The sequence below is a fragment of the Dama dama genome, chromosome 24 (assembly GCF_033118175.1).
Source record: "Dama dama isolate Ldn47 chromosome 24, ASM3311817v1, whole genome shotgun sequence".
In the NCBI taxonomy this organism is placed as follows: domain Eukaryota; kingdom Metazoa; phylum Chordata; class Mammalia; order Artiodactyla; family Cervidae; genus Dama; species Dama dama.
Window position 1 is genome coordinate 48,685,825 of NC_083704.1, and position 26,417 is coordinate 48,712,241.

General features: G+C 37.7%; 1 protein-coding gene across 4 annotated transcripts in view; it reads left to right on the forward strand.

Moving 5' to 3' along the window:
• Positions 1-12,365: 12,365 nt before the first annotated feature.
• The window catches only part of TASOR (transcription activation suppressor), a 49,018-nt gene continuing 34,966 nt past the window's right edge, over positions 12,366-26,417 (forward strand). For all 4 annotated transcript variants that reach the window (XM_061128333.1, XM_061128334.1, XM_061128331.1 and 1 more), the window contains exons 1-6: positions 12,366-12,951; positions 20,758-20,903; positions 22,955-23,047; positions 23,841-23,913; positions 24,426-24,517; positions 24,981-25,142. In XM_061128333.1, coding sequence (XP_060984316.1) covers positions 12,627-12,951; positions 20,758-20,903; positions 22,955-23,047; positions 23,841-23,913; positions 24,426-24,517; positions 24,981-25,142 — 891 coding nt within the window. In that variant the 5' untranslated portion in view covers positions 12,366-12,626. The remainder of the gene's footprint in view (positions 12,952-20,757; positions 20,904-22,954; positions 23,048-23,840; positions 23,914-24,425; positions 24,518-24,980; positions 25,143-26,417) is intronic.

A 26,417-nucleotide genomic window follows, 5' to 3' on the forward strand; every position in this document is an offset into this window, starting at 1 on the left:
CTAATTTATCCTGCCGCACATTTCCCCTCTGGTAACCCGAAGTTTGTTTTCAGTATCTGTAAGTGTGTTTCTATTTTGTAAATCAGTTCATTTCTATCATTTCTTAAAATTAGATTCCATATATGAGTGATACCGTATAATTGTCTTTCTTTGACTTAGAATGATAATCTCTAGGTGCATCCATGTTGCTACAAATGGCATTATTTCATTTATTTTTGTGGCTGAGTAATATTCTATTGCATATATGCACACTACGTCTTCTTTATTCACTTGTTGGTGGACATTTAAGTTGCTTCCATGTCTTGGCTTATTGTAAATAGTGCTGCTATGGACATTGGGGTGGGTGTATCTTTTCAAATTAGAGCTTTCTCCGGATATATGCCCAGGAGTGAGAGTGCTGGATCATATGATAGTTCTGTTTTTAGTTTTTTAATGAATCTCCATACTGTTTTCTATAGTGGCTATACCAATTTTTATACCAATTTATATCTCCCCCAATTGTGTAGGAGGTTCCCTTTTCTCCACATTGTCTCTGGATTTTTATTGTTTGTAGAATTTTTGATGATGGCCATTCTGACCCGTGTGAGGTGATACCTCATTGTAGTTTTGATTTGCATTTATCTGATAATTAGTGATGCTGAGCATCTTTTCATGTGCTTTTTTGGACATCTGTATGTCATCTTTGGAGAAATGAGTGTTTAGATTTTCTGCCCATTTTTTGATTGAGTTAAAAGTAAATTTTTGAACATTCCCATACCCTGTCCACAGAAAAGCACATTTAGATTCTCAAGAGAATGGGCTAATCACCAAATGGCACAAACCACAAGTAGAATTCCTCTAGAAGGGAAACTGAACACCACATTTTCTTCCATTAGATAAATGTCTGGTGTTACGTTTCTATAATTTATGTAAATTGCAACCATAAACCTACCAATTATCCCATTTAAACTTGGCTGGTTCCCCAAGGAGTTCTTAGGGGGAAACTTATAAGAATTATTGTCTATCTTTTCAGAGCCACTGGGGGGTACTAAATCTCTAGATTGCTTTTTTTTTTTTCCCTTAAGGTCTACTTTTGCAAATCTCTCCTAACCAGGGATTGTTTTTTTAGTGGAAAAATAATGGGAAAACATGATTTGGGGTGTGTTTGGAAATATGGGAAACAGTATTTGAAATAAGGTATTTAGATGCAAACCAATAATGTTTAAAAAATTGGAATATTTTATGTTAATAGTTCACAATTCACCAGGCTTTCTATTTAAGATTCTTTTTTAGAAATAGGTTAATATTAGGTAACTTTTGAGAAATCTTTAAAACATAAAACTCAAGAAAAGACAGAAAGAGCAAGCACTTTCATCATCAATGTCAATTTACACATTGACATTCTGTAGTAACTGGATATAGACATACAATAGGGTGTAGGTGTCAGTTGCTGCTGTCTTAATTGACTAAGGATACATCTCAGCTGTTATATGTAAATTATGCTGCTCCAGTGTTTGGGGTTTTTTGTTTTTCGTTTTTTTTGTTTGTTTGTTTGTTTGTTTTTGTTTTTTGTTTTTTCGTTTTTATTTGAAGGAAAAAAACATTACGCAAGTTTAAGCACTGGTGATAGGGTACATAACTTCGTGCATCCTAGTGGAACACTATGTCAGTTTACTTTTTTAAAAAATAATTTTATTGATATAATTCACATAGTAATAACTACTGACGTGTACAATTCGATGATATTTAGTATTATCACAGAGTTATGCACCATCACCACAATTCATTCTAGAGTATTTTCATTAAAAAAAAAAAAACACTAGCTTTCACCTGTAAATCCACCCATTCCTCCAGCTCTAGGCAACCACTAATCCACTTTGTCTCCATAGATTTCCATATCCAGATGTTTCATATAAATAGTTATATAATATGTGGCCTTTTGAGACTGGCTTCTTTCACTTAGCATAGTTTTCAAGATTCATCCATGTTGTGATAGATATCAGTGCTTTATTCCTTTTCGTGGCTGAATAGTATTCCATTATATGGATAATACTTTTTTTTCATCCATTCATCAATGGACATTGCTAATTAATGTTCTTTTAAAATCAGCTTTTAAAAAAAATAAAAATAAAAAAAAATAAAATCAGCTTTTACTGTGTAGTTGCTAAGAATTCCTGCACCCAGTCCCAGCATGTGCCTGTGCATATGGGGGCTTCCTCGTTGTTGTTGTTCAGTTGCTCCGTTGTGTCCAACTCTTTGCAACACCATGGATTGCAGCACGCCAGGCTTCCCTGTCCTTAATTCATCTCCTGGAGCTTGCTCAAACTCTGTCCATTGAATCAGAGATGTCAATCAACCATCTCATACTCTGTCGTCCCCTTCTCCCACCTTCAATCTTTCCCAGCATCAGGGTCTTTTCTAATGAGTCAGCTCTTCACATCAGGTGGCCAAAGTATTGGAGCTTCAGTTTCAGCATAGTCTTTCTAATGAATATTCAGGGTTGATTTCCTTTAGGATTGACTGGTTTGATCTCCTTGAAGTCCAAGGAACTCTTAAGAGTCTTCTCTTGAGAGAAGTCTGAACACCACAGTTCAGGTAAGGTAAGGTAATAAGGTGGTCTTGTATTCCCATCTCTTTAAGAATTTTCCACAGTTTGTTGTGATCCACCGAGTCAAAGGTTTTAACGTAGTCAGTGAAGCAGAAATAGGTGTTTTTCTGAAGTTCTCTTGCTTTTTCTGTGATCCAAAGGAAGTTGGCAATTTGCTGTCTGGTTCCTCTGCCTTTTCTAAATCCAGCTTGAACATCTGGAAGTTCTCAATTCATGTACTGTTAAAGCCTGGCTTTGAGAATTTTGAGCATTACTTTGCTAGCATGTGAAATGAGTGCAATTGTGTAGTAGTTTGAACATTGTTTGGCATTGCCCTTCTTAAGGATTAGAATGAAAACTGATCTTTTCCAGTCCTGAGGCCAGTGTGGCCTCAGGCCAAACTACAGGGAAGGAGCAGAGCCCCACCCATCAGCAGAAAATTGGATTAAAGATTTACTAAGCAAGGCCCTGCCCACCAGAGCAAGACCCACTTTTACCCACAGCCAGTCCCTCCCACCAGGAGGCTTCCACAAGCCATTCTTATCCTCATCCATCAGAGGGCAGACAGAATGAAAACCACAACCACAGAAAACTAACCAAACTGATCACATGGATCACAGCCTTGTCTAACTCATTGAAACTATGAGCCATGCGGTGTAGTGCCACCCAAGACAGACGGGGTATGATGGAGAGTTCCAGCAAAACGTGGTCCACTGGAGAAAGGAATGGCAAACCACTTCAGTATTCTTGCCTTGAGAACCCCATGAACAGTATGGAAAGGCAAAAAGATATGACACTTTTTGAAAAATGAACTCCCCATGTTGATAGGTGCCAATATGCTACTGGAGAAGAGTGGAGAAATAGCTCCAGAAAGAATTAAGAGGCTAAGCCAAAGCAGAAACAACACCCAGGAGTGGATGTATTTGGTTGTGAAAGTAAAGTCTGATGCTGTAAAGAACAATGTTACATAGGAACCTGGAATGTTAGGTCCATGAATCAAGGGAAATTGGAAGTAGTCAAACAGGAGATGGCAAGAGTGAACACAGACATTTTAGGAATCAGTGAACTAAAATGGATGAGAATGGGTGAATTTAATTCAAATGACCATTATATCTACTACTGTGGGCAAGAATCCCTTAGGAGAAATGGAGTAGCCATCATAGTCAACAAAAGAGCCTGAAATGCAGTACTTGGGTGCAGTCTCAAAAACAACAGAATGATCTCTGTGTGTTTCCAAGGCAAACCATTCAATGTCAAAGTAATCCAAGTCTATGCCCCAAACACTAATGTCAAAGAAGGTGAAGTTAAATGATTCTATGAAGACCTTCTAGAACTAACACCAAAAGAAGATGGCCTTTTCATCATAGGGGACTGGAATACAAAAGTAGGAAGTCAAGAGATACCTGGAGTAACAGGCAAGTTTGGCTTGGAGAACAAAATGAAGCAGGGAAGGGCAAAGGCTAACAGAATTTTGCCAAGAGAAGGCTTCCTCATACCAAGTAGCAGTTGTCAGACACCAGCTGGGTGTCCAATGATTCAACTCAATTCTGACACTACCTACTCAGAGATAGAATCAGATTCCACAGTCCCACCACGTTAGATGACAGCAGCAAGCTTGGGTTGTTACATGTGCTTCTGGCTGACTGAATACAAATCAGAAGTTCCCATGCGTTTCTCTCTGGGTTTGAGTAATTGCTAGAACAACCCACAGAACTCAGGGAAATCTACTTACTCATGAGATTACTAATTTATTATGTTGTTTTTTAGTCACTACGTCATGTCCTACTTCATCTACCCCATGGACTGTAGCTTGCCAGGCTTCTCTGCCCATGGGATTTTCCAAGCAAGAATACTGGAGTGGGTTTGCATTTCCTTCTCCAGGGGATCTTCCCAACCAGAGATCAAACCTGAGTCTCTTGTGTCTCCTGCGAATTCTTTACCTCTGAATCACTGAGGAAGCCCTGGAGTATTATGAAAGGCTATTTAAAGATAAAAATCTACAGCCAGATGAAGAGATATACAGGGCAAGTTCTGGAACAAAGAAACTTCTGTTCTCTTGGAATTTGGGACTTGACAAGTTAGCATGTAGAAGCCGATCTTTGTCCCCCACGTAGTGGCTCCCCAGCAAAGGGTCAAAAAGCTGTCTTTTGAGGTTTTTATGGAGGCTTCTTTACATAGCCATGACTGACTAAATCACTGGCCAGTGGACATTGATTCAACCTCAAGCTCCCCTCCCCTCCCTGAAATCAAGAGGTGGGACTGAAATCAGGAAAACCAGCCAGTCACTTGGGCTGACAAGGAGCACACACCCTGGGGTGGAATCCAAAGTCACCTTTGTTAACAGATACCCGATTGTGATGGAAAGAGATTGTTGTAAATATCAAGATACCCATTCCGCCTGCAGCATTTTCAGGAAGGACAAACATTATAGCAAAAAATCCTCCTATTGCTCTTATCAACCCCAAAATCCTAAGGGTTTGGGGAGCTATGAACCAGGAACTGTGACTGAAGCCGAATATACCTGAGAAATATATCTTAGTCATCTGAATGCCAAATATATACATATTTCTTATAAATCACAATATCACAGTAGCAAAAGGTCATATCACCTATATCTTTTATTGCTAGCCTGTTTTTTTTTTTTTTTTTTTTTAAGGCAATTTTAGTTTTTCTTGTTGGACTTTTATAAATTGGGGAGAAAATGTCCAAAATTACAGTAAGTCTGAGTACCTTTTTGGTATTACGAAGTATCAAATAATAAAACCGTAACCTGAATCACGTCAAAGGGAATGCAAGCTCTGTGTTCAGTTGTTAGTCAGCCAGGGAGACTAGATGACTTATGACTGATTTGCTTCTGTCTGTCCACAAATCCTCTAAAAATTGTTCGGTGCCAAAAGAAAAAGTAAAAATGAAAAGCCTTGTGTTTGTAAGGGAGTTGGTGGGAAGTTTCAATGGCTCAGTGGTAAAGAATCTGCCTGCCAATGCAAGAGACTCAGGAGACATGGGTTCGATCCCTGGGTGGGGAATATCCCCTAGAGAAGGGAATGGCAGCCCACTCCAGTCGTCTTGCCTGGAAAATTCCATGGACAGAGGAGCCTGGTGGGCTATAGTCCATGGGGGTCTCATAGATTCAGACACAACTGAGCATGCGCGTATATCCACGCATGTTCCTATTCATTCAGAATAATAGAGGGACCAAACAAGGGATAGGAAATGACACATAGGGGAGTGATGGGAATGTATCATGGTGTAACTTCGTAATTTTTCTTTCTTTCTGTTGAGAGCCTTGATTAACAGATTGCAGCTCCTAGAGGCCTACAAGCTAGTAGAATTTCATATACTTGCCGGAGACTGGAGTCAGAAGATAGACAAATTTGAGTCCTGCTCTGTCACTTATTGGAGCTATTCCTTCAAGCAAGACAGTAAAGCCACCATTTCTTCCTCTGCCAAACATGGCGATGTTTCTCTGGCAACTGCTGTGAAGATTAAAGAGTGTATAGTCTGGGAAGCACCAGACTATAAACCCAGGTTCGGGATGCATCTGTTTATTTTCAGCTGTATCCCCAGAAGCCCAACCTAGGGCCTGGTAGCAGATAGGGTCCCAAGAAATACTTGTTGAGAGAAAGAATGGTAAAATATCTGTATTATTATTCATTTTCCTCAAGCTTCAGTTCAGTCAGTTCAGTCGCTCAGTTGTGTCCAACTCTTTGCGACCCCATGAATCGCAGCATGCCAGGCCTCCCTGTCCATCACCAACACCCAGAGTTTCCTCAAACCCGTGTCCATCAAGTCGGTGATGCCATCCAGCCGTCTCATTCTCTGTCGTCCCCTTCTCCTCCTGCCCCCAACCCCTCCCAGCATCAGGGTCTTTTCCAATGAGTCAACTCTTCTCATGAGGTGGCCAAAGTATTAGAGTTTCAGCTTCAGCATCAGTCCTTCCAATGAACACCCAGTACTGATCTTCTTTAGGATGGACTGGTTGGATCTCCTTGCAGTCCAAGGGACTCTCAAGAGTCTTCTCCTCAAGCTTACAGCCTTCCAAATTGAGTAGTGAGATGTGTTAAAACTTCTGAATTCCTACAACTTTCTTTTGCTCTCTTTTATTATAAAAACATAAAATCAAAAACACTTTGCATTTTTTTTTCACACATTTCACCACTGTTGGCACTTTTGCAATATACCACTTGCTCTTGAGATTTTTTTTTTTTTTTTTGCTTTGTATAGCTCATGTCCTTGGCACCATCCTCTTAGAAAACTTCACCAGCTACCATGTGAAGTTAGTGTAAACTCAAGTCTTTCTTCAGATGGAAACAGCAGTGGTGTAAACGATCTTATACCTGGAACTCTACTGGTCATCCAGCTGATAAAACAGGAGAATCACTCACAATTGTTAAATCCTTTTTATTTCAACAAATCTTGGATTTGGCAAATGATGTTCATCTGTCTTCTCAAATGCAGTAAAAGGCATTTTGAATTTGCAGAAGTCATTTCAAGGGCATTTGATGGACACACCCTAATTTATATTTTGAGACAGTCTACATTTGCATATAATGAAGTTTGCTTAAAGCAAGATATACCAGTAAACACTTAATGCAGTAAACCTAAATCAGGTTATGTGAAATAACGATATTCTTACCAAAAAAGAAAAGATCAGATAGCCACTCTATCCTTGGCAGTCAAAACACATTTCATAAACACCTATTGTGTTCCAGGCACTGTTTTCTAGGCACTGCACCAGGCTCATTATGGTAAGCAAACCCAGACATTGCTCCTTAGCCCATGGAGTGGAGCATACATAGGTTCTAGCGGGAGAGAGAGAATTCCACAAATGAGGGAAATGGGAAGAGTAATAGTAACAAATGAGGGAAGGGAAAGGTAAATAGTCTGAAAACAACAAGGTTCACCACACAGGGGGAACCAACCTCGAATGGGCGGAGGGTGATCAAGGAATTTTACACAAGGAAGTGAACCTGCAGCCAAAAGAAGCTCAGGAGGATGAGGGAGCAAGAGCACACCGCATTGGGGAAGCAGTGTGTGCTGAGCCTGATCACGTGGCCAGGGGAGCCCAGCTGGGGGGCCAGAAGGAGGAAGCGCCCAGGAGGAGCTTAGGGAATACGAGTGGAGAGGAAAGTAGAAAAGGGTCAGGATTAGCAGGACTCTCTAAGCCCCATGAAGAATTCTTATCTTTGTCCCTTGAATAATGAGAACCTGCAGAAGCACTTCTGGTTTTTTTGTCGCTGTTGAACTGAAAAACAGCATCATACAGTAAAACACACAAGTTTCAAATGTAGAGTTCCATAAATATTTATATATAAATATATATGTACTGCCCTTCTAACTATCACCTAAATCAAGATATAGAATATTTTCATTGTTTCAAAAATTCTTTCACACCCCCTTTGACTCAGCACCTCCTTACACACCTCCCTGCTACAGACACATAAGGGAACCATTGTTTTGACTTTTATTATCATGGACTATTTTTGTCTTGCCCTTGTACTTCATGTGAATGGAATCATGCAGTATATACTCTTGTGTCTGACTTATTTTCACTTAATATCATGCCTGTGAGATTCATTCATGGTATTACATGTAACAAATCTTAGATGGGTTTGACTCAAATGACAAAAGTGGTGATCATTTTGTAATGTATAGAAATAGCGAATCACTATGTTGTACACCTGGAACTAACATAGTGTTGTAGGTCAATTGAAGTATAATCAATTAAAAAAAAAAAATCTTAGAAATGAAACCAAAACAAACCTTAGTAACAGCTCTTGACTCCTGGGTTTAGTTGAGATGTGTGGTTACCAGAGTCAGCTGTGTAACTGAAGGGCTACTCACATGCAAGTTCATCCCTAAGCTTATTCTTATTTCTGAGGATTCCTTTTGTGCCTTCTCTTCTTTGCATGGACGTCTTTCCTCCCAGACATTAACCATGATGAATTTTAACCCAGTTTGTTGCCAGGGTCTTATACTTCCTTGGGACACTCCCAATAAATATCTGCTCAGTGAGTAATGTTAAGTTCTTTGGGGGAAAGAAGATGATTCCATGGAAGATTATTTTTGTAGCTCAAGCATAAGGGAAAGAATGGCAATTTCATACGTTTTTAATGCATCTGAATAGGCAGTGGAGTTGTAGGCTTATAGCACTGACCTTATTCACAAAATGAACGAATTGAACTGATTTAATCTCCCTAAGGTTCTATGAGCTAGATTAGTGGTGGTTTTGTTGAACGGCCTTAATTTTTTTTCTTGTGGATTTAAAAAATTTTTATTTACTTTTTAGTGGAATAATTGCTTTATAGAATTTTGTTGGTTAACTGGCCTTTATTACCTTTCCCTGGTGCTGATCAATGGAAAGCTTTAAAAAAAAAGTTCTCCTAGCTGTATCCTTGAAGCAGGTACTTGTGAGCATCAAATAACATCTTTTACCTGGAAAAAAAAAACGTGACATTGTTCACAAATATTTAACGCTGTTATTAGAATCAAATCTTTTTAGTGGCTTTGTTCACTTCAAAGGTATTGTTATTAATGCTTTTGTTTTTATGTGAGAATTCTGTAACTGTATACTTACCTAGTTGATTTGACCAGCATCAGGGAGTTTCTAATGCCTCTGTTCTGAAACATAGGGATCCTTCTAGAATCTCTGTGTTGGTTTTCTGGATGATTTTTAAGATACTGCTGTTGCACTCTCGGTTGAAAAATCGGGTAATAACAACAGCAGCTTCCAGCATGATTTTCTACATATGTATTTTTAATGTTTTAATTAAAAATTTATATTGAAATGTTTTTGATTTGCATTGTTGTTAGTTTCAGGTGTATAGCAAAGTTATTCAGCTATATATGTGTGTGTGTGTGTATATATATATACATATATATGCATGTATGTACATACACATATGCTTTATTTTAGATTTCTTTTCCATGATAAATTATTATAAGATATTGAGTATAGTTCCCTGGCTATACAGTTGATCCTTGTTGGTTATCTGTTTTATATAGTGTGACTATTTTAATCCCAAACTCCTAATGTATTTCTCCCCTGCTCCCTTCTTTTAAAAATGTTTTTTAGTTAAGTGGTGCATTTTTAAAGGCTGTTTATTTCTTTGGCTGCACTGGGCTGGGTCTTTGTTGTAACCTGAGGGATCTTTTAGTTACAGCGTTTGTTCATCTAATTCCCTGCTCAGGGATGGAACCGGGGCCCCTGCGTTAGGAGTGTGTAATCTTAGACACTGGACCACCAGGGAAGTCCCTCCTATTTTCAAAATGAAGAGTTGAACTGGATTTTTTTTTTTTTTTTCTGTTTTCAATGTAAAATGGCAATTGTGTTCCCTGCATATTTAGTTATACACTACCTCACTGTTCTCTAGTTTATCTCTGCGGTGGTGTTTTGTCTGTTACTGAGGGTAGGTGACTGGAGAAGGAAATGGCAACCCACTCCAGTGTTCTTGCCTGGAGAATCCCAGGGACGGGGGAGCCTGGTGGGCTTCTGTCTGTGGAGTCGCACAGAGTCAGACACGACTGAAGCGGCTTAGCAGCAGCAGCAGCAGAAGAGAGTAGGGGACAATGTAGATTTTATGTCTTTTAACCTTCGGTAGCTCTTGCTTCCGAACCTTATGTATTACTGGTATTACCCTTAACCCCCCAGCCCCATGGACATACTGGGTATCTATTGATACATGCATATGGCTTCCTGGTGGCTCAGATGGTAAAGAATCTGCGTGCAATGTGGGAGACCTGGGTTCGATCACTGGGTTGGGAAGATCCCTTGGAGAAGGAAATGGCAACCCACTCCAGTACTGTTGCCTGGTGGGCTACAGTCCATGGGGTCACAAGGAGTCGGACATGACTGAACGACTTCACATTAATGAACCAACAACAAAATTATCTTTTAGAGACTGTAACACCTGAGTTTCTGATCTCCTGTAGCCTCTATTTTCAAGTAAAGCCTCTTCCTCCCAACTTCAAGGGTAACTTTTAACTTAAAATAACGTAGCATTTTTGTGTCAGCTTGGCCCTAGTATTTTTATCAATATTTTAAAATGTGTTTTTACATTAACTATTTACTAAGAGGAATAATTGTTTTATATTATATTCACTTTCCTATGATATACCTAGCTGATTCAAATAGGTTGGGCAAGTCATGAGCAGCTTTTCCTATAAGCTGTGAAACAGATATGATATTTATCACAGGACATTGGAATCCAATTTTACTATTGTCCTTAGGAATGCTCTTTAAGTAGCAGCCACGTGGCAAGCCCTAGGGTTTTATTATCACTATACATTTGGTCAACTCCTGGAGTTTGAGCATAGAGATATGGGTCCCAATCCTGATCCTACTGCTTGGAGATGGAGCAAAATATCAACCCTCATTTCTCCATATATAAAATGCATAAAGATACAGAGCTACTGTGAATATTAGATCTTAAGAGAAGCAGGCAGTGGGAGGGTTGTTCGAGAGGGTGGGGACATAAGTACACCTATGGCTGATTCATTTTTATGTATGGCAGAAACCAACAGAATATTGGAAAGTAATTATCCTCCAATTAAAAGCAAAAAAAAAAAAAAAGCAGGCAAGGGCTAGTACTTTATTTAAATAGACCTGGCTTCAGATTCTCATTTTATTAAAATTTGTTCTGTCTTGCAACATTTTATCTCTTATCTATAGTTGATTTACAACTATAGTAAATGAACTGTATGACTTACAGATTCTTCTCTGTAATAGGTTACAAGATATTGAATTCCATGTGCTATACAGTAAATCCTTGTTTATCTATTTGATATATATAGTAGTGTTTCTATTAATCCCATACTCCTAACTGCAGCACTTATTTTAAATTGTGCATAATAGCATCTCCCTAACATCTGTTGTTGTGAGGATTTAATGAACATAGTATATATAAATCGCCAGGTACAGTGCCTAGCATATAGAAAGAACGCAAGAAATTTCTGTATTCACCATTGCCCAAAGTTTCAACCTAACCAGCATAAGCTATTTAAAAGGCCTTCTAACTTGTCTAGTTGTTTTAACCTAAGACGATCGCTTGCTGTGTATCTTTTAACGTAGCTGCAAATGTATATTTTTCTTTAATATACACTAGCTATAGGAAAACTGAAACAGCAATGGAAAATCTAAAAGCCAGCAGCCCTTCTCAAGCTCCCCAGAACCAAATCCTGTTAACATTAGGCTGTGAAGTCAAATCAAAGGACCAAGGAATTTACAGCTTGCTGGAGGCGTGCCACTGGTTCTAACCCTTCTAGATAAAAATAGGCGGGCGGGGTGGGAGCAATCTATTGTAAAAATATAAGATCCAGTGGACTAACAGGTCACTGAAGCGGGCCCCCGTGGCTTTCAGGCTCTTATCGCTGCAGTCACTATCATATCACCACTTCAAGCCTTTATATATGCATGCAAATATTTAACAAAGCCGGAATCATCCCACAACCACTGCCTCTATCCGGTTCTGGCCGATGCAAGTCTTGCGGGGAGAAGCGAGGTAATCTTGCCCGGAAAGAGGCGACGCCTGCGTTCCCAGGACTTGGCGCCGCACGCCTCCCTCGCCCGGAGCACTGGCCGAACGCGGTCCGGGAACTCGCAGCTCGCCGGGAGACCCATCTAACCCCCAGCGGGCAGCGGCGTCGAGGTACTCGTCTGGTGTTGCGGTCGCCCCTTTTTTGGCGGGCTCGGGCGCTCCGAGACTCCGCCCCCTAGCGCCGTCTATCCGCACCCGCGGAGGCGGGCACCGCGTCCTCATTGGCGGAACGCTCCGTGATGGCCCCGCCCCCTCCAGGCCCCGACGCCAGCACGTTGAGTGGCGGGGGCCGGCTGAAGAACTGCCCGAGCGAGGAGCGGCTCCCGGGGCCGGGCGGCACGGTTGGGGCGTCCGCTTTAGGGCTCCCGAGAGGCTGCTGGGCGGGGATAGCGGCCCGCGGCCACGGGGGGAAGGGGGTCGGTGGGCTGAGAGCAGCTTGGCGGCGAGGCCGGCCCGCCGCCCCTTCCCCCCACCCCCGTCGACCTTGTCGGCCGAAGCTTCCCGGAGCTCCTCACGCCGGCGCGATGGCGACTGCTGCGGAGGTGGAGGTCTCTCCGCCGACGGACGCGAACTGGGAAAGTGGCGGCGGCGGAGACGACGAGATGAAGCAGACGCTTCCGGAGCTTGAGTCCTCCCCACAAAATGGCGGCGGCCTCAGCATCGCGGAGCCCGGCGGCGGCGCCGGGCCTGAGGAGACCGCGGCTTCCGAGGCCGCCCCGAGCCTCTGCCACGAGCAGCCTCAGGACTCCTCTGATGCGGGCGCGGCTGCACTGCCCAAAGGCCCTGAAGAGCCCGAAAGACCCATTAGGAGGAGTTTTCAGATCCCCAGGAAGAGCAGAGAAAAGAAAGGTGGTGCTTCCCCTCTTTCCCAACCCCTCTTTCTCTCTCCCCTCCATCTTTTCATTAGAACCTCTCTGTCTCCTTCCCACACCCATCCGAGACACGTAAACACGCATGCAGCGCCAGCCGCCTCTCCCCTCAGCCTCGGCCGCCCAGCTGCTGCGCTTGGTGCGAGAGGAAAGCGGTGGAATCACGCTCCCTGCTCCCTCTCTCCCCGTGGAAGTTGGAAGTAGCTCAGTTTTGAAGCTTGTCCGTAAGGCTGCAGCTCCCAGAGAGGAAAGATGGTGCTCGGCGCCCCTCCTTCCCAGCCCTTGAAGGCAGAGAAGCTGATGTGTCCTCCTGTAAAGATGCTTCTGAAGTCTCACTGTGGAAATAACCCCTGGCCATGGATTCTGGGGCTTTCTCCAAGGCCATTGCATTGCGAGGACCACAAGCGCTTCTCCCTGTGGAAATTCTTCAGCTCTATGTCTACTTGAAATTTGATCGATGTCAGCGTCTTCCCTTGTTTAGAAATCTCCGTTAGATGTGATTCATGCACACTGCTGTTTTCCATCACACTTCATTTCCATGTAGTTTTTTTTCCCCCGCCCTGTTTTTGAAGCGCTAGATAGGGCTCTCTTGAAATCCAAGCCTTAGTTTGTTTTTCGTTGTATTCGAAAAGATGGGGAAGGTAGGTTCTTGGTGCAGTAATTTCCCTATGAAAAAAATGGAGGTGAGCTTTTGCCCAAGAGTCACCGACTTGATTTTGCAAATGAGAGAACTTCAGGAAAATTTTTTTGAGAGATCCAGTCTGGTTCGTGGAACAAAAATGGGAACAGTTACATTGACCATGTAACGTTTCTAAAATTTTATGCCATATTGTGACACCTGTCTCATGGAGGAAATTACCGTTTTCTGTTTTTAGAATACAATTTTTGACCATCCAGTGATTTGGGGTGCTCTGCCTGGATTTAGTCAATTTAAAGCGGGTTTTTTTTTTTTTTTTTTTTTCCCCTCCTCCTGTTTTAGTGCGTGGTTCCGTTTTTCAGATTTACTTTGGAAAGTAATAGGAATTTTCTTCTTTGTAGGAAACGTTTTTTGTTTGTAGCGTGAGTCTTGGTAAGGAGAATCTTGAATGAAGCATGTGCTTCCTCTCTGCACGTGCACAACCGCTACATTTGCACAACTGAAATTGATAGCCTTTTGTCAGTAAGATACTGACAAAAAAGTCAAGTTGTTAATTTCTGTTTGGATGAGAAAGCCAAGGGAATTCTTGGTGTGAGAAACCAGGCTGAGAAGGATGAAGTTACCTCCGCTAGCATGAGGACTGTTTCTAGAAATATCTTTTGAGTTAATGTAATAGATTTCAGGGTTCAAGAGGATTCTTTAAGGGTCAGGATCATCAATTGTTTGGGTTTATTTAGTTAAGATGTATAGTCAATAAGAGGAAAATTAGATTTCAGCCTCAATTATAAATTGGTACAGAATAGGTTAAGAGTAGATTTGGATGGACTCTTGATTGTAAGGTTAAAATGGTAGCTTGAACTTTTTCCTGTTTTAATTTTTTTTTTTAGCTTGATACAGTTTTGCAGTCCGTTTTCTAAAAAGTTTTAACCAAAACATAGCGCACGATGTACCTCATTTTAACTTCTCATAGGACCAGAAAATTGGCCTAAAACTCCTGATCTGTTTGGAATGTGGGATGGCACTAGGAACTGTTGGCTAGTGTGTGTGGTTTTTTTTTAAATATGTTCAGAGGCTGCTCTAAAATAGACTTCATTTGAACACACTAAAAGATATAATTGAGGAATTAAGAAGTATAAAACCTCATTTTCTCCCCAGAGTCTCATGCTCCCTTGGGGAAAATTTATATTTTCCATTTTCACTTAGAGGCAGAGGCTGTTACCTTTCTCCTCTCTCTCAGGAAGGTTTTGGTAAGGAAAATATAACACGTAAACTTTTTTCATGTTTAATGAAAATGAATAATTTTTAACTTGTGTAAATATTTCTACACCAAGCAGCAGCTGTTCAAATAGTGCAGTAGCAGTTTAAATAGAGCTTTTAAAACTGAAATAAGCAGCTTTTTACCATCGTGGACTTCATCCTGCCCAACGTGAAGGAAGTTAATACTTGGTGATGGAATTTCATAGAAAAATCCAACTTTTCATAAAAAAAAAAAAAACAGCTTTATCAAAAACAGTGTAGTAGGTTCTGCTAGTTTCACACTTGATCCCCAAATAATACTCTCTTGGAAGACTTGAAAGGTAACACTTATGTATAGAATTTGGCTAGGTATTCATGCTGGTCATCTGAGTCTTTTATCATGAATATTAGATACCTCTTCTTGAATTTTTCTGTATCAAAGATTCTGTTGCATTTGTAATTTACTATGGCAAGCCTTTGCTTGTGACTGCTTTTCCAGTAAAAATACAGATTAGGACTTGTATTCTTGGTAGCTTAAAGATAAACTTTTTTAAGTAGAACTTGCCTATCTTTGTCTTCACAGTAGCAGAACATCCAAAATACTGCCATTCTAATTAAGTGATAATATTGCAAACACTTCATAGTGCTTAGTAAGTTGTAGGTGCTGTTCCAAACAGTTTATATGTGTTAATTAAATCTAAGTAATCCTGTGTGGTAGGTGCTATTCCCGTTTTACAGATAAGGAAAGTGAACTACTGAGGTAAATAACTCGCCCAAAGTCACACAGCTAGTAAAAGGTGGAGTTGGAATTTGAACCTAGGCGTAAAATACTTATTTCTTTTTCATTATAGAAAAGTTATGTTTGTTTGTTTTTTTTTTTTTAATTAACAACTATTAAATTTAGTGATGTTTAGTATGTCTTCATCCTGGGGAATTTTCAGATTGACAAATTATGTTCATTATAAAATTAACACATGTAAACAGTACTGACAGATTAAGTGATATGTTGACTAGAGTAAAATTTTACTCTTTATGATTGTTAATTCTTTTTACTTACTGGACAGGCTACTCTCTGCACTGTAAGGAGGCACTGTTACATTTTACCAAATTGTGGAATTGCATTTCCTCAGTGGGTGTTTCACTGTTGCCTTCTTTTACTCTAGAATCTAGTAGTGTAAGTCCTCAAAATCAGTAACTGTATTTGACACAATTTTTCTCTTCAAAATTCTTAGGAAGTGATGTAGTGATGATTGACTTTCTGGGAAATGTTTTTTGGTTAGTGCTTTATGTAGGGAACAAGATTAACTGCTCTCCTGCACCTGCAAGAGATGCATCACAAACTAAATGATCTCATGCATTTGTGTCCATACTGGTCTAGTTTAGGAGAATTAATGACCAATTCTCCTCCCATGTCCCCATCTTTTCCCACAAAGTTTGGAGTTATCTTTTTGAAGACTTTGGATTAAGTGTCTTAAGGAAATTTGCATGATGTTTTAAAAAGTTTTATGTGAATGACTTGTTTCCAGGTACCACAGGTTTCCATTGGTAGAAGTATTCCAAGCAGTAAAGTATAGGCAGAATTCAGTCATTCACATAAAACATTTGATAGGATCATACAAATTGTAAGTAATGGAGGTAAAAACTCTTTGACATATTCCCCAGTCCAAAAAGGTTAAGTTTCATGTTTGTTATCTCTAGATTTCTGCTAGAATGTTCATTCTTAATTTTACACTTAATGTTTCAGTTGTGATTTAGAGATGAATCATCCATTCCTACAGTATTATGTCTAATAATTTTATTAGACTGGAGAAAAGTGATTTTTAAAATAAACTGTTGTGAGGAACAAATGGATATTCATTGTATTTTAGTCGTTAGTAGACATCAGAGATAGATTCAGAGAGAATTGCAGACCAATGTGATTGCCAGCCTACTCATATTACCTTTTCTTCCATGAATTACTGTAAGTTGAAATACATATTTTATATTTTCCATTGGTATATTTTTATAATATTGGTCCATCTTATTTTAAAAGTTTAGCTTGTTTTTACACTTAGGTATATATATATATATATATATTTTTTTTACATTCACATAATCTTAATACAAACACAAAGATTGGCATTGATACTAAATAAGTTAATAAAAGTAGTCGAAAAATGTTTCTTTGGCTGAGGAACAAAGCTATTTGATGATCTTAGTTTTATGTCTGTTCCAGTTCCTTAAATTTAACATTGAATTCTTAGTATGTTTACTATGTTTTGTATGCTGCAAATAATATAAAATATTCTAGTTCTGATTTGATGGTATAATCAGTTTCCTTATTTGAATTATATATCTCCAAGTACCTTTCTCTTTCCCTGAATCCCATAAAAACACATCTATAAGAGGGACTTCCCTGGTGATTCAGTGCTTAAGACACTGCATCCCCTGCAGGGGCACAGGTTCAATTCCTGGTTGGGGAATTAAGATCCTGCATGCCACGTGGTGTGGCCAGAAAGGAGGGGAAAAGAAATGATGAAACGCATTCATAATCCGTTTTGTCAGTAGAGAAACCTTGTTAATATCAGAAGTAAACTCAGTAACTTATCTTTCTCATAACAGATTTGTTGGAAAGCCTGTACATGATCAAAATTATGTATTCCTTAATGTCTGGAAGAATTAATGACTGCTGTTAGTTAACCTTTATAAACCAAAAAAAGTTGTTATGGCTTTTGATCCTGTTAAATGCATTAAACGAGACAAATATTAAGAAATGAGATTTTTAAAAAAAAAGATTTAAAAGTAGACAAAAGAGGTTAGAAAGAACATGCTAGACATCAAATTCTTTTTTTCTTATAGCTAGTATCCATATAGCTAATACAGTTTCTTGATCTAAAATAAGGAAACAATTCTGTTTTTCCAGCTCTTGGAATGATTGGTTTCAGCTCTTGTATGCCCATTTACATCTTTTATTTACCATTCAGGATGTAGGATTTGCAGCTAGGGAGCCTACTTTGAATTCCGCCTGCCCTATTCATACATTAACCTTGGGCCCAGTTAAGTGTTAGCTCAGTTTCATTTGTGAAGTAGCCATAATGAACTTCCTTGGGTGGTTTTGGTGATTAAATGAGATAATGTGTATAAAGCTATTAGTACATACCTGAAAAGGAATAATGAGCCATTAATGGTTAGACTCAAAAATTGTCAGAATCTGGAGAATGTTTTATTGGATACTGACTTCCTTATGTGAAATGGATGATTAATATATAAAATGTTCTGTTCCCTATTTGGGTAGTCTTAGATTTATTATTGCCTCAGATGATGATACTGTGACATCTATATGTTTTCTTTAAAAGAAGTGACAGGATGTGTTGATCACATACATGCTTCAGTGGTTCTTAAGGACAAATAGACCACCAGGGAATGTACTTTCAGAACATTTTATATTTCTAAACTACCATTACTAGCACATTGACTTGAAACCTTTAAAAGTAGTTATAGCAAAATTTTATTCTTCTAGAAAGTGATAACTGGGAATAAAAAATAGAAATTATAACTCTAGCCTAACTGCTAAAGCCAATTGAGACATTTGAAATACTTAGGATACAAGTATTTCTTGTTAGACCTAAAATCTTGCACCTTTTTCTGGGAAAAAAAAAAAACAAAACCTCACAAGTAAACGTTTTCACGTTGGCAGACTACTTAAGTACATTTGAGGTGACTCTCGGACATTGCTTTGGAATGAAACAAATGTTAAGTACTTTTTAGAGAGTGATTTGAGAGTTAATTTCTATATACATTTTTATGATTTAACTGATATCTTTCACTTTTGGTTAGATTGATGGTGGAAATAGTGTTGTAATATCTTTAAATATTTTCTTTTATGTAGATTAGTAAAATACAGACATTTAAAGCCACTTGATACTTTTTTGTCACATTTTTAGATACCTGAAGGCACTTGTTAGTTTAGAAACATAATCATGTATAAAATCCAACTTTAAAAATCACACTTGCTTATTTTGTATGTGAAAGCCTACAAAAACTACTCCACATGCTGTTTTCCCTCACAAGTTTTTCCAGTTTAGTTGGGGATAGACACAAAGATAAAACATTTTCTCCTACAACATTCTGTAAAACAGATTTGAATTGAGAGGATGGATTTTTCGCTGATTCTTGAGCTTTCATTTTACTTTATATAAATCACTGAGTTGTTGAATTTGTGAGACCTAATTTACAGTGACAACAATCATATTTTGGTAGTTTAGAACATATTTGTATTTAGTGTAAAAAAAAATCTTGACGAATTTTATTATCTTTTTTTGTTTTTACTCGCGTCCTCATTCATTCACCTTGGGGCCAGCGCCCCAAGTAAAGAGAAGGAAGAAGGCGTCACAGCTCCTCTAGTGGAGCTTGTGATGAATAGATTATTGCGTGTATCCTTCTGCTGGAAAGTTGATTATAGGATACTTTGTTGCATGTAATAGTTCTTTTTGAGTGTTTTTCCCCCCTGTTTACTCCTGTTGTCTTTGTTGCATTATTATAAGTAATGTTGATTTTATATCCACCCCTCGCTTTTTTAGTGTGTAATTCTGAAGTAGTGGGAATCATTTGTTCTGCACACATTCTCTCATTAAAAGCTACTGCTTTTACAGAAACTTTTGTAATATATACATTGTTTGGTAAATGAATGGATATATCCTTTGACAGTATGTTCTTTAAAGCTTAATAACTGAATAGAGAATACAGTAGAAACAGCTACTCTTCAGTACAAGTGGAACACTGTTTCCAGTAGTGGCCTAAAGGTATTTTGATTGACATTTATTGGTTCTTTATAAATAGTATCTTGAAAAAAATTAAGATAATAGCATATAACATCTGTTCTGTGAATAACAGTGAAAGTGGTTATTTTTGGTTTGGGGAAAATGTGTACATATATGTAGACTTGATGTTTGAAGTTTATAAGTCAAATTATTTCATCCACAAAGTGGAAATTTGAGGTTATTAGCCTCCTGATTGAAGAGCAGATTGACTATTTAAGTTTTTTTTTTTTAAATAAAGGGAGTGTGTAGTCGTTGGCCAAGTAGGGAATAAAAACTTTGACCGTGTTAGTTTGCACGAGATGCTGTGCTTAGAGCTTTTTCAAAGTGTTGTCTTATATGGTGTATGGCATCGTAGTGGTTATTAGGATAGCTCGCGTTCTCCTTTTTACTGAAGAAAGGAGTGAGCTTACTTGGTTAAGTTGGTTTGCCTGGAGTCTCTCACGAAGCCAGTAAATACTGGAGCTGATATTTGTGTCCAGGTTTGACTCCAAGGTCCCGCATCTTTCCATTTCAACAAGTTTTCGTAGTAAATACCCTCCTACTTTATGTTGGTAATGCAAGAAGGTAATGGATGCAGCATGTTATTCCAACTTTAGTTTTAAAAACCAAATAGAATAATTTTATTCTATAGACACCTAAATGTCTTAAGTGTTTTTATGCTTCTACTTATGGCGTAAGCATTTAATTTGCTAAAATAAATGGTCCTAGACATACTACTTATGTGTAACATAAAATAAGAGTTGAGGTAATTTGAGTTTATGCAGTTTCTTTTGAGTAATATACACAGACATCTTTAAGTAGTTTAGGTTGCCTAGTGTAGTATCTGCTAAGTTTTGCCAAATTGTAGCTTCCTTTTCTGCATGTGTAATGCCAGATGCTCATTCCTATAGTTTTTTCTTCAATGAATTAATCAGTATTTCTTTCACATGTCACAAAACACCCAAGTAATAGGCAGCTAGACTTTTTCTTCAATTAACTGTCTTTTGCACTTCACAAAATAAGATAGCTTTGATCATTTTTTTCACTCTATTTATAAAGTTATTTTAAAGCCACAAAAATATAAGAAACTACTTTTAAGATGGAATTTTAAAATTGATACTGTTTTTCATTTTAGCACTTTTTCAGCCACTAACTCCAGGCTCTCGGGAATTTGAAGATGTTTTAAATATTCTCCACTCATCTTACCTTGAACCAACTTCAGTAGCAAATTTTAACTACAGGCGTGCTTGCTTGATACATAACGAGCTTTTGGAAAAGGAGGTATGTTTTAGATTGTGCCTTTTGTAAGACTCTTCAGAACCAGTTAATAGCCTGGTATTTGTTTTACTTTTTTAAAAAAAATGCTGAAGTTCTTTGGAAAGCCAAATTATGAAAGGGAAAAACAAGTTTTAAATGACACGTTTTTTCCCCTAAACACTATTGATATTGCACTGCGTTTATCTGTGTGTTACTGTGTGATTGTATAAAATAACTTCTTTTATTAAAAATGAATCTTAAGCATAGTGATAACTTATTGTTTAATGGCATCATTGTAAATTCATCAGAAGGCTTTTGATCTTTCAAGCACATGTTAGTTAAGTGGAATCTCTAAGAGTGTGTTGTGTCTTAGGTTCCAAGGTTAATGAAATAAGATGTGCATTTATTTTTAGGATATGTTTAATTTTTCCCTTAATTATTGCCAGGTAATTGAATTGAATTTAATATCATTAGTAGAAATTCTTAGAACAAAGGGGAGTATTTGAGACTTTTAGGTAGTGAATTAAAGTTTCATGTACAAATTGGAATACTGTTTGAGTTTTGGTTTAGGAAAAGCCATAATAGTCTTGGAGTTAATACAAATGACGTGTTTGGAAATATTTGATGTGTATACTGCTTTCTAATGCACATGAAATGCTATTAATTTTGTACTTTTAAAGTTGGTTAATCCAGTGCTGTCAGTATTTAACTTTGAAAAGATCCCTAAAGTAACTAAATGTTACTGGCTCCCAGACAAAATTAAAACCTTGGTAGTTTGATGTGGTTTCATGGTATGATAGGGATTATTTGTTAATTCATATAAAAATTTAGTCTAAAACTTCATTATATTATTGAAGATCAGTAACAGCCTGAATATTGCATGTAAATCTGTTAGATACAGGCTCCATATCTGTATGTGTCTAAAGTGAACGCTAGCAGTCTAGGGTGACTTACAGTTCAGATGTACTTAGATCAAGTCACTCTTACGGGTACAGAGCATGGCTTATGTACTTGGCACTGAGAATACAGTTGCAAAGAAATGAAACATTTTTCCTTGTTGTAATTGGGTTTATAGTCTAGAAGTTGGTCATTAAACAAAGATTTATTAAGCCACCTACTATATGCAGTGGGTCATCCCTGGTGGCTCAGTGTTAAATAATCTGCATGTTAATGCAGGAGACGTCTGTTCGATCCCTGGGTTGAGAACCCTGGAGAAGGAAATGGCAGCCCTCTCCAGTATTTTTGCCTGGGAAATCCCATGGACAGAGAAGCCTGGCGGACTACAGTCCATGTAGTCACAAAGAATCAGACACCACTCAGCAATGAAAACAACTATATGCTATGCACCATGTCAGATAAAACGAGAAATCCAAAGATAATCAAAATATGAACTTAAAAATCTATGGGAGGGACTTCCCTGTGGTCCAGTGGTTAAGAATCAGCCTGCCAGTGCAGAGGGACACAAGTTCGATCCCTTGTATGGAAAGATCATACATGCCATGAGGCAGCTAAACCCATGTGCCACAACTATTGAGCTGCTCTAGAGCTGGAGAGCCACAGCTCCCGAAGCCTGAGTGCCCTAGAGCCTGTGCTCTGCAACAAGAGAAGCCACTGCAGTGAGAAGTTCCTCTAGAAGAGTAGCCCCTACTTGCCACAACTAGAAAAAGCCCGTGGCAGCATCGAAGACCCATTGCAGCTTTTAAAAAAACAGTGTGGTAAGATTTTAATAGAATTTTAGTTAAAATTGTTTAGCACTAGAGGCTTATTTGACTATATTTTAAGACTAAAGAGCTAATTATAATGAGGAAACAATGAAGTGCATAAATTTCAAGGAGAGAAAAGATAATTTCCATTTTGGTAGGTTTGGAATTTTTTTGCTGTGCCTCACAGCTTGTGGGATCTTAGTTCCCGGACCAGGGATCATAATTGGGTGCCTAGCAGTGGGAGTGCAGAGTCCTAATGACTGGACCACCAAAGAAGTACTGATCTGGAATTTCTGAGAAATTCCTGAAACTCTTCACTTGAAAAAACACAGACACATGCTAAGGCATTGTTACAGATTTAATTTCATTTAGTTTACAGAAAAGCGAAGAGAACTGAAGTTTGATGGTCGTTTAGATAAAGAGCTTTCAGAATCCTATGCATTTCTGATGGTTGATCGGTATAAGGTAAGTGAACTCATTTTATAAAAAATAATTTGAAAATGTTTGCATTGTAGGTTACTAAATTTGCAGTTATTCAGTACACTTGATTTTTATAAACTAATAATTTGTTGATGTATAAATGGAAAAGTGATTTAGTAGCGCAGAGTATTTCATTGTTTTGTGATTTGTTTTTCAGATATGTTCATTTTTTTCTTTGTTCAGAGCTATTTCCCACTCCCCCCCAAATGTAATAGATGATAAATACTTTTCCTTTTATTAAAGTAGATTATCAGGTGGAAGGTTGGGAGGGAGATTTGAGAGGAAGGGGACATATGTATACCTATGGTTTTTTAATCTTGTTATATGGCAGAAACTAACATTATATTGTAAAGCAATTATCCTCTTACTAAAAATAAAGATCAAAAAAAGTAGATTATGTTCTCTATTGCAGATTATATGTGCTGAGAACTATTTTTTCTCCTTTGATGTTTAGATGGAGTTACTATCTCTCAAATATTTTGCCAATTCTAATTCTCCCTAAAAGGGAATGCTTATATATACAAATGTCGTGAATTCTGAGTATCTGTCTGACTTGGCATAAACGAAAAATAGATTTCAACTATGGTTACATTGGAAATTTAAACCAGTTTTACACTGATATTTAGTTGTTATAAGTAAACTAGCATGTATATTTATAATTTCTGTAATGTAAAAATATAGTTTAGAGGCTTGGATTTTACTTAAAACGAGTTTATAGAGTATCTTTTCACATTTTTAATGTAATGTGACTGCAAGATGGCATGTTTTGTTTATTTAGGTTCAGAGCATATGTGAAAAAGGACTACAGGTGGGCCAGTCCAAAATAACAATTCTTGGCAATCCTTCCATGGGTAATCTTTTTTTCTTTTTCCATATACCTACTCCTAAATTGCCCTTTAAAATATATTTTCTAGTTTTGCTGCAAATCCTGAAAATTCAGTTCATGCATGCTTGTCATGTTCCCAGAAAGAGAGACTAGTTTCAGGTTCTGCAGTGTAAAACCAGTTTTATTCTTTGTTTCTGATGTTGCATACTTGGAATTGAATAAGGGTTATCTTTTTTTTCTTTTAATGTCTTAGTCTAGTCCTAGTGATACTGAGAAACTTGATTAGTTTCATGTTATTTTTCTGGTTTTATTTTTGCTTTGGTTCAATATCATCTATCTTTACCGTCATTACATTTTTTTTTAAAAGTGTGATACCTTTCATCTCTTGTAACTATCTCTTTATTTCTTATTATAATCTTATAATATCTCTTATAATTTTATCTCAGAATATTATATAATTATAATACTTAGGTTAAGTATTTGGACTTTATATATTTGTGTCTTTATTAATGATTCTTTCATTTGTCTCTTTACTAGGTGTCTATCTTTCTAGGTATGCTGATTTGCTACAAGCTAATCCTTTGGAAGCTGGGGCAGTGGGTGATGTGGTTATTTTTAAAATAATGAAGGTAATTTTGACTTTAATAATTAATATATCAAAGATAACATTTGATTTGTATTAGGAGTTTGATTAAAAGCCAGTAGTTGCTTGTGTTTGGTATATAAGATACTTTTTAGAGAGATTTGCCATCTTTAATCTGAATTTACTGAACCTTAAAGTTAGCTTTCCTTTCCAACGAAAAGAATGAAAGAGGGAAATATGTTGATAATGTCACTTAAACAAGTGAAGAGTGTTGTGAAGAAAGGTTTTATTTCCTTGTATTAAACAAATTCAAAACTTTTTTTCTAGGGCAGGGTAACTTTTTCTTACTGCTTCAATATTTTTAAAATGTTTTGGCTATTACTTTATTACCAAGTATTAAAGAAAAAAAACTGTTATAAATGATCTGTATTCAGAGGTATACTATCATATTAATGTCATACAGTCAATAATAAGGTTTTGATGGACGTGAAAGGTTTTCTCTATTTTAGGGTAAAATAAAGAGTGTATATGACCCCATGGGTGTAAAAAGTTCAGAATCTGTATTAAGTAAAAGTGCTTCGGACCCAACACCAAAGCATGAATGTCATGTGTCGAAGAATGTTAATAGAATTACATCACTTCTGGCTTACAGAGCCTATGAGCTTACTCAGGTAGGTGCCTGGATCCACTTTAGTGTTATGACCTCGTATCAGTTTGTCACTAAATACCTTAAAATATCTCCCTTTCAGTTCCCTCTGCCACCACACTAGTCTAGACTTAGCACTGCCATCGTCCAGTGATTCGCCCTGCTGTTTGTTCAGTGTTTGCAAGACAGCTCAGAAACATACAGTGGTCCTCCTCAGGGTGATATTCAGATTCCTTAGCCTTACTAGTTCTCCCTGCTTGTAGAATGACCTCCAGCCTGTTTTTTTGTATGATTCCTGCCCTCTGTGATCTCATTTCATCTTAAAGCCTTGGTTTCTCATGGCCTGAAAATTCCTGTCTGATAAAATATTACTCAACCTTCAAGGCAAAGTTAAAGCCCCCTGAATTACCTTAATTCTTATTCTTTGTGTTACTGATTTGATAGATTCTATTTTTATTAGTATTTTTCTAAAATTCAAGCAGTTCATTTTTTAGCTTTATTCAGGTATAATTGATTTATAGTAAACTACACATACCTAAAAAGTATAATATTTGATATCAGTCATGGTTTTATATGGTGTTTGACTATAAAGGAATGTTATTATTATTTTTTTTAATGTGTATATCTAAAGGGATTGTGTATAGAAATGGTGGTGCTCACCTCCTGGAAATGTTCTCTTTTTTTTTTTCTCCCTTTCTTTGATGTTTTACTTTATTTACATTAAAAAAAAATTTATACTTTCTCCTTTGTTTTTGAAGAATCTCTGTGGGTAAGACCTTTTAGCAAAAATTATATTCACCAAAATCATCTGGACTAACTCATTTCATTGCCTTCTGGACAGTAGTAGTATTGTCACCGATGTTTGTAATCTCTGCCACCTTCCCTATATTGCCTAGTCTGCAGTTGGAGTCAAGAATTTGTTTTTCCTTTGAAATAATGAGCATAGTAGTAGTTTGCTTGAGATTGTGTTTTTACTATTTTATTTCCACAGCAGTGGCTTTTGTGAGCTGACATGGAAGTTAGGTTCCATTTGTTACATTTTTTTGAGATTTGTTGCACATTCCCAGTGGTCAGCTCTTCAGAAGCTGAGGAGCTGAAGCAGCTCTTCAGAAGAACTTTTTTAGTATCCTGTCATTTGAGATACATATATACATACAATGCGTGTGTGTGTGTGTGTATATAAGCACAATATTTTTATATTATGAAATTAATATAAAGTACAAATTATTTTAAATAAATTGACAGGCAGTGCTTAAAGATAACTTTTCATTAGAGGTACTTCAGTTATATTGTGTTTCTC